Here is an 8,203-nt window from a genome sequence, read left to right as displayed (position 1 = left end):
ATTTTATTATTTATATTTTTCCCCCCCCCCCCCCCCCCTGTTTCACGTTATTCAGTGAGGGTGAAGGCAGCAATTACAATAAAAATTAATTTTAACTAAGGTTTTCCACCATGGGCTGTAGAATCATGGTCTCCTCTGATCTAAATTCTGTAAGATTAGATTTTCATTTGGCTAAACTTCTCCTTCCAGGAGACTTTAGAAAAAGGAATCTTTCTGCTATGTATCTTTTTCATTTTTGAGGTTGTCGTGTTTTGTCTGTGTAAAATATAATTTAGTTAACTACTGTCTGGGGGCTACTTGTGCTAAGGGCATGTCTCTCTTGTGCCTCAAACAGTCCATGTTGATCTATCAGAACTATCTGCTAAACCAAAAGCAGTATAGCAGCATTCGTATGGTACTGTAGCAGGGTCAAATAGCACTGCTGATGTCATAAGGAAGCCTATAGTAGTTGGAAAAAGAGATGTTGCATACCATTAGCTTTTGTAACTCTTACTTGTACTAATATTACACAGTCAATAGTAATTTCCCAAGTGGAAAGTCCCAAAACACATTTTTGTATTTATTTCTAAAAGCATTAAAGAGGTACTTTAAGGGCTAACATCTCTTGTCTAGATCAGGGGGTCAGCAACCTATGGTCTGCAGAGCCATAGGATCTAGCCAACAACGCTGGTGCTTTGCACCATGTTGCACTGTGCTCTGATGAGGTGGCAAGGAACTTTCTCGTGCTGTGCCACTGCAGGGCAATAGGGAGAAGTATGGTGGCAGCTGGTCCTAGCTCTGGCCCATCTCAGACCTGAGTTATCTTGTCCTGCCACTGGAAAAGTTTGCTGACTGCTGGTTTAGACCAATGAGACTCAGCCAGGGTACACTGGATATTGGTATACTTAATAATCATAAACGTTGCCTTTGTGTATTCCTTTTTTGTTGAGCATGTTGCAATAAGAGGAGAAAAAAGACAAATAAGAGAAAGAGGAGAAGGAACCAGACACGTGCGTACACACACAGAACCACATGCACAAACACAGAGAGCTAGAACAGATGCATGCACACACACACATCCAGAACCAGACTTGTGTGCGCACACAGATGCACAGGAGCAGACAGGCAGACAAATGCACAGAACCAGATGTGCAGGCACACAGAGCTGGGCTTCTGGGCCACTGGACAAAGTCTGCTCCGAGGCATGCATTCACCCGCTGGTATGGAGCTAATGCCGGAGCCCAGAGCAGATGTTTGCAGCCTCCCAGATGCAGCCAGCCCAGGCTCTGGGTAGCTGCCGCCAACCATGGCTGGGCTCGCAGCCATCCATCTGCCTGCTGGGAGCAGCTTGGGCTTTGTGGCTGGCAGCAGCTGCCTAGAGCCCAGGCTGGTGTGGTGTACCAAGCCAAATGGCCTCCCATGCTGTGCTTGACACGCATGCTGGGGGTTGATGTCCCCTGAGCTACATCAATACTTAAGGCCCTCTTTTAACTAGAGTCCAGAGCAAGTGGGAAGCTTGCTAGGGAGTTGTCTGTCTGTGTGTCCCTATGGTCACTGTAAGCTTGGTGAAAAGAAACAGGCTATCGGGGGGCGGGGAAGAGAGAGAACTTTTTTGGGATCGGGAAGCAACAAACAGGCCACCTTCAGGGGAGTTTGCTGGAGAACGTTTGCTTGGAGAGGGGCAGATGGAGGGTAGGCAGTGGATTTAAGAGACTTCGGGAGATGGCTGGAGGACATTGAAATGCTAGAGCCATTGCCTGCTCTTGCTCTCCTTGCATCTGAAGCTTGTCCAGGCAGGACAGCTCACTGTTGAAGCTTCCACCTAGGCCCTAGTTTGGTGCTGTGGCAACTGCCATTTGCAGATTCTATCCAGTGATAGCAAGGTGAAGGAGTGCCTGCAATGTGAGTGCAGTGTCCTGGTGGTATCCCTCAGGGAGCAGGCAAGAGAGCTACAAAAGGAAGTGACAAGGCTCCAAAGTGTCCTCAGCCATGAGATATGTTCATAGATTTAGATGCTGGAGTTAGACCCTCCAGGACTGTAAAGGAAGGACTGCCAGAGGCGGTGCTAGAGAAGGAAAGGGATATGGACTCCCAAGAAGGTGGAAGCTTGTGGCCTCTGGCAGCAAGCAGAAGTCTTCATCCCCACCTGCAGCGGCTTGCTCGGAGAACAGGCATGGAGCCCTAGCAGTAGAAGAGGAGGAGCATGTTCTGTCAGCGGAAGAGGCCAGGCCAGGCCTCCCCAAGGTTGGGAGGATCAAGACAACTGCCACTAAGAGGAAGCAATGGCTAATGGTGGCTGGTGACTCTTCTCTGCAGGGAACAGAGGCATCCAACAGCTGACCTGACCTGTTGTCTCAGGAGGTAGTCTGCTTGCCTGGATCTGAGATGTCATGGAAGAAGTACTGAGAGTCATCTAGCCTTCTACTACTTAATGCTGCTTATCTATGTGGGGACCAATGATTCTGCCAATGGGGACCCTTAGCAGATCAAAGGGACTGGCTCCAGGGCTCTGGGTGTAAGGAACCAGAGGGCAGGGGAGGGTGCACAGGTGGCATTCTCCTCAATCCTTCCAGTCAAGGGGAAAGGCCCAGGCAGGAGTGGATGCATTCTGCAGATCAGTACCTGCTGTGCAGATGGGGTCACCAGCAGGGCTTTGACTTTAACCATGGGATGTTCTTTCAAGAAGAAGGATTGCTGGAAAGAGATGGAAGAGCACTTCACAGATGGATTGCCACCTGAGAGAGGGAAGAGCATCTTTACAGATAGGCTTGCTAACCTAGTGAGGAGGGCTTTAAACTTGGTTTGCTGGGGGATTGAGATCAAAGCCCTGAGGTAAGTGTGGAAGCAAATGACTTTGAAGGAAGCACCAGCAGAAGGGGGGAGGCCTCCTTCATTCTTCCTGAGGAAATGGGGCAATTGGCTAGTTGCCTTGGGTGTCTGTATATGAACACATGGGGCCTGGGAAACTAGCAGGAAGGATTGGAGTCATCGCACAGTCATGGAATTATGATGTGATTTGAAGTTACAGATTTGGTATGATAGCTCGCATGACTGGAGTATGGTCATGAATTGGTATGAACTGTTCAGGAAGGACAGGCAGGGGAGATGAGTTGCTTCTTATGTTAAAGAGCTGTATGGTTGCTCAGAGCTCCGGTATGAAACTGGCAGTAGGCCTGTTGAAAGTCCCTGGGTTAGGGTCAGGGGAGAGAAACAAGGGTAATGTTGTGGGTGTCTGCTGTAGCCCACCAAACCAGGAGAGTGAGGTGAATGAGGTGTTCTTCAGATAGCTAGTAGATGGCAACTTGGACAGCAGCAGCTATGAAAGATTGAGTTCAGGATCCTGAAGAAAAGAACAGCAGAATAAGGACCCTGGACTTGAGAAAAGCAGACTTCAATGCGTTTAGGGAACTGATAGGCAAGATCACCTGGAAGGCCAGTCTGAGGGGGGGAAAGGAGTCCAGGAGACCTAGTTTTTATTTTAAAGAAACCTTACTTGCGGTACAGGAACAAACTATCCTGACTTGCAGGAAGATTAGGAAGGGTAGCAGAAGACCAGCTTGGCTTTACCAAGGAACATTTTAGTGAGCTAAAACACAGAAAGGAAGCTCTAAGCTTACACTTCTTGTAAATGATTATTCGGGCATGCAGGGGTGAAATCAAGAATGCCAAAGTACAATTCAAGTTGCAGCCAGCAAGGGATGTGAAGGTTAATGAGAAGGGTTTCTACAATTGTCAATAACAAGAAGAAAATCGGGAAAGTGTGGGTCCCCTACTAAATGGGGAAGACAACCTAGAGACAGAGGGTGTGGAAAGGCTAATGTACTCTATAACTTTTTTTTTTTTTTTACCTCAGTCCTTGCAGGCAAGGTCAGCTCCCAGGCTATGTCACCTGGCAGCACAGCTTGGGGAGGAGGTGAGTAGCCAACAGTGATGAAAGAACAGGTTAAGGACCATTTAGAAAAGCTGGACATATTCAAGTCCATGGGGCTGGATGTGATGCACCCAAAGGTGCTGAGGGGGCTGGCTATTGTGATTGCAGAATCACTGGCCATTATCTCTGAAAACTATGGAAATCAGGAGATGTCCTGGATGGTTGGAAAAGGGGAGATTAGAGTGCTCGGCTTAAAGGGGAGGAGGATTCATGGCACTATTGATCAATCGGCCTCACCTCAATGCCTAGAAAAATGTATGGAGTAGGTCTTCAAAGAATCCATTTCTAAGCACTTGGAGAAGGTGATTTGGGAACAGTCAGCATGGGTTCATTAAGGGCAAGTCATGCCTGATTAACCTGATTGCCTACTGTGATGAGGTGACTGACTCGGGATGTGGGGCAAGCAGTGGACACTATTACACTTTGACTTTAGCAAGGCTTGATATGGTTTCCAATGATGTTTTTGCAAACCAGCTAAGAAAGTATGGATTGCATGAATGCACTCTCAGGTGAACAGAAAACTAGCTGGGTCATCAGGCTGAAAGGGTAGTGAACATTGGCTTGCTGTCTAGTTGGCAGCTGGCTTCAAATAGAGTGCCCCAAGGGTTGGTCCTGGTGCTGGTTTTGTTCAGTAGCTTCATCAGTGGGATGGAGTGCACCCGTGGCAAGTTTTCAGATGGACACCAAGTTTTGATGGGAGTAGTAGATACACTGGAGGTTAGGTCTAAGATTGAGAGAGAGCTATCCAAACTGGAGGATTGGACAAAAAAACTTTTTACTTGCCCTTACTGAGCCTCAAAGTCCTGCACTTAGAACAGTCCCATGCACCAGTACAGACTGGGGAACAGACTGGCTAAGCAGGAGCTCTGCAGAAAAGTACCTAGAAATTCTGGTGGACAGTAAGCATTGTGGCAGAATGCCATTTCTGTCTCTTCCCCAAACTTTGCTATCTGACAGTTTGGTTACCATGGTCACTGCAGGTGCTTCTGGCCTCATCAGCTTCAGGTAACCCTGAGTTGGATACGTTACAGAGTGAGCAGGGGAAACCTGCTCTCTCTGCCTACGTGACTGCCCCACATACCTGGGTGGGGGGCTTAGAACAATAGGGAGTTTAAGCAATGTTATCATGACCGGGTGGGGGCTAGAGACCCTGCCAATCTACCCAGCAACCAGTGATGCATTTCAAATTGATTGGCTAGCAGCCAACAGTTGCTGGCCTTGGATCAGGTAAATGGGGTCATAACGTCTATATAAGTTAAGGACTGTCCAGGGGGAGGGGCAGTAGCCATGATGAAACTTGTCAGAGAAGCTGGACCATCTGTACCTTGCTTTCTCTTAAAACTCATGGTCAATGAACTGCTTGCTTCCAGAGGAAATTTCTTCTTGCCTCTAGATGATACTTATGACTAAACTGCTTGAGATCTAACTAAATGTATAGCTTGCAGTAACATAGATGTGTAATCAAAGGCTACCATGCCACTAGTTGCTCTAAGGGATTTCTTTGATATTACTCTACTCTGTACCCTATTCCAAACATACTCCTTGTAACGAATAAAGTTTTCCTCTGTACCTAGCATGGGAGACTTATTAGGAGAGGGTCTAGAGTATGCTTTGGGGTCTCCTTGGTTTGGTTGACTAAGAGAGACCACTATGTGTGCTTCAGACTGAGGGGAAGCACCCCAAGTTCTTATAGTGGGTCAAGTACCCTCAAAGACTACTAGGCCTGTTTCCAGGGGGCACTGTTCCAAGATCAATCCAGACTCTGGGTGGTGGCGGTGTTACCCCAAGGCTAGCGGGTATGCTTCAGAAATGGGGTTGGCAGGACATGAGGTGCCTCCAGGGAGGCACTTGGAGCTTTGGAAGGTGGTTGGGTGCAGGGGGCGGGTGGCTTAATGCAGGAGCACCCTTACTGGTCTGCCACAAACTGAATGAGCCAACAGTATGTCCTTGTGAAAAAGCCTAATAGCATACTGGGCTGCATTAGTAGGATCATTGCCAGCAGATTAAGGGAAGTGTTTCTTCCCCTCTATTCAGCACTGGTGAGGCCACATCTGGTATACTGTGTTCAGTTTTGGGCCCCCCACTACAGAAAGGGTGTGAACAAATTGGAGAGTTCAGTGGAAGGCAACAAAAATTCTTAGGGGGCTAGGGCACATAACTCATGAGGAGAGGCTGAGGGAACTGGGCTTTAGTCAGAGAAGAGAAGACTGTGGTGGGATTTAATAGCAGCCTTCAACTACCTGAAGGGCAATTCCAAAGAGGATTGATGTAGATTATCATCAGTGGTGGCAGATGAGATCATTGCTCCTTGCTCTGTTGTTAAGTTGCAGCAGTGGAAGTTCAGGTTAGACATTAGGAAGAACTTTCTCATGAGGACAGTAGTAAAGCACCAGAAAAAGCTACCCAGAGAAGCTGTAGGATCTCCATCCTTGGAAGTTTAATTAAGACCAGGCTAGGTAAAGCCTTGGGTGGGATCCAGTTGGGGGTGGTTGTGCTTTGAGCAGGGGGCTGAACTAGACGACCTCCCGAGGTCCCTTCCAACCCTAATTTTCTGAGTAATCATTGTGTACTGAATTGGTTGAATGGAAATATGTCACTTGAATATCTGCATAATTGGAACTCTAAAGCACTTATTTCATGTAGAATGTCACACTCCCATACTTGGATCTTACCTACTGTCCCTAAATGGCTTAAAACCAGGGATTGACCTTTGTCACAGAAGTTGGAACATGGTGAGACTATGCCAACCATATTTGTTTCTATTGAGGATTTGGGAACTCTTGCTCAGATTTCTAGTATTAGTGTATATTTTTAAAAATAATCATTTTTTGTCATCTTGTAGGTTGGGTGTGTAGTGCTTTTGTTTTTTTCCAACCTGAGGGTAGCCTAGATCTGAGCAACTAACGTCTGGTAACAGAAACCAGGGATGTTCAGGCCAGTGCTAACTTAGAAGAAGGAAAGGAACTCTCCTTGCATCCAAATCGCTATTAATTTACAACAGGTCTTTATTCTGTGCCCTGTGCCTGGGGTGTTATTTAATCCACACTGCATTGTTTTCCTGTTTTGCTATTTTCCTGAACATTAGCATCCTTTTGGCATGGTTGAAGGACTGCAAACTCTCTTAAAGGAGAGCAAACTAAAATTCAAGATGAATCAAGCTTGTAGATTTAACATATTTACTCCTTGTGTTACAGGGAGGTATGCCTACTTCTTAGTACTGTATTCCCTAATTCTGCCTTCCCAGCTATATATAACATAGCTACTAAGGAATTTTGTAGTCATGACGGTCCAACAGACTGCCATGTTCCTGCTTCATTACCTTTTTATATTGGATTAAATGTGAGCTGAAGCAATGGTTGATGTTTCTCTGGAACATATTGTCCTTTGACCGCAAGTTCCAATTCTTCATGTGCAACTGAATGCTGACTTCTTAAAATCTGCCATTTTGGGACTTAGTTGCATCAGATGTGATTATACATTAATTGTCAGGGTATTTGGGCTAAAATTTTCAAACTAGAACCCTGGAGTGGAATGATCTGAAGGTGCGTGCTGGTTGAGGAACAGGTTCTGGGCAGATCTTCCTATGATCCCATACAAGAATAACTTGTCAGGTTTTTTTTTCTATTCACTAAACTACAACCAGTCTTCTAAATTGTTTTTTCTACTGCCTAGAGCATTAGTTCTCAACTTTTTTTTTTTTTTTTTTTTTTTTTTTTTTTTTAGATTTGAGGTACTCCTTGGAAAATGCTGGCTCTTAAGGGTGGTGGTTTTTTGGGTTTTTTTTTGTTTTTTTGTTCTTTTTTACTATAGAAAATTAATAGAATAGGTGTGACTTGCTTTGTCAGAGACCAGCAAGTTCATGTTTTTAATGCTGCGGATTCCTATTTGAAATCTCTGTGCTTTCCTTGTGAAATCAGCACAGTTAGGTGTACGAACCTAAGACTGCCTAGCAGCCTAGGGCTCTGTGGCATGCTGGCTGAGAGTTATTGTTCTAGAGAGAGGCCCATGGACATGCATTCTGCACTATCAAATTAATTTATAAGCACCTACTGATTGTGAACTATTTTCAAGCGCAGATTACCTGTGCTTAAAAATACTGTGTGTAAATAGATAGGTCTATGGGTACTAATGGGTATTTGAGAGCTAATCTCTAATACTTTTTTTTTTATTCATTCTAGGATATCAATTACCAGCAATGCTATAAAAGAGGAGGGATAATTAGTGGTCCTCGGGCAAACTCAAGAGGTAAGGCTATTAGTGTGTCCCCCCCCCCCCCCTCCCCCCCCACCACGT

The 8,203-nt window shown here is 45.8% G+C and overlaps 1 protein-coding gene across 8 annotated transcripts in view; it reads left to right on the top strand.

Moving 5' to 3' along the window:
• CAPRIN2 (caprin family member 2) overlaps positions 1 to 8,203 on the top strand; it is a 73,326-nt gene that overhangs the window by 55,819 nt on the left and 9,304 nt on the right. For all 8 annotated transcript variants that reach the window (XM_025209047.1, XM_006027752.3, XM_014521859.2 and 5 more), the window contains one exon: positions 8,089 to 8,155. In XM_025209047.1, coding sequence (XP_025064832.1) covers positions 8,089 to 8,155 — 67 coding nt within the window. The remainder of the gene's footprint in view (positions 1 to 8,088; positions 8,156 to 8,203) is intronic.

Source organism: Alligator sinensis, unplaced genomic scaffold (genome assembly GCF_000455745.1).
Source record: "Alligator sinensis unplaced genomic scaffold, ASM45574v1 scaffold659_1, whole genome shotgun sequence".
Taxonomy (NCBI): Eukaryota; Metazoa; Chordata; order Crocodylia; family Alligatoridae; genus Alligator; species Alligator sinensis.
Note: the sequence above shows the minus strand (reverse complement) of the source record. Positions and strands in the feature narration are given on the sequence as shown.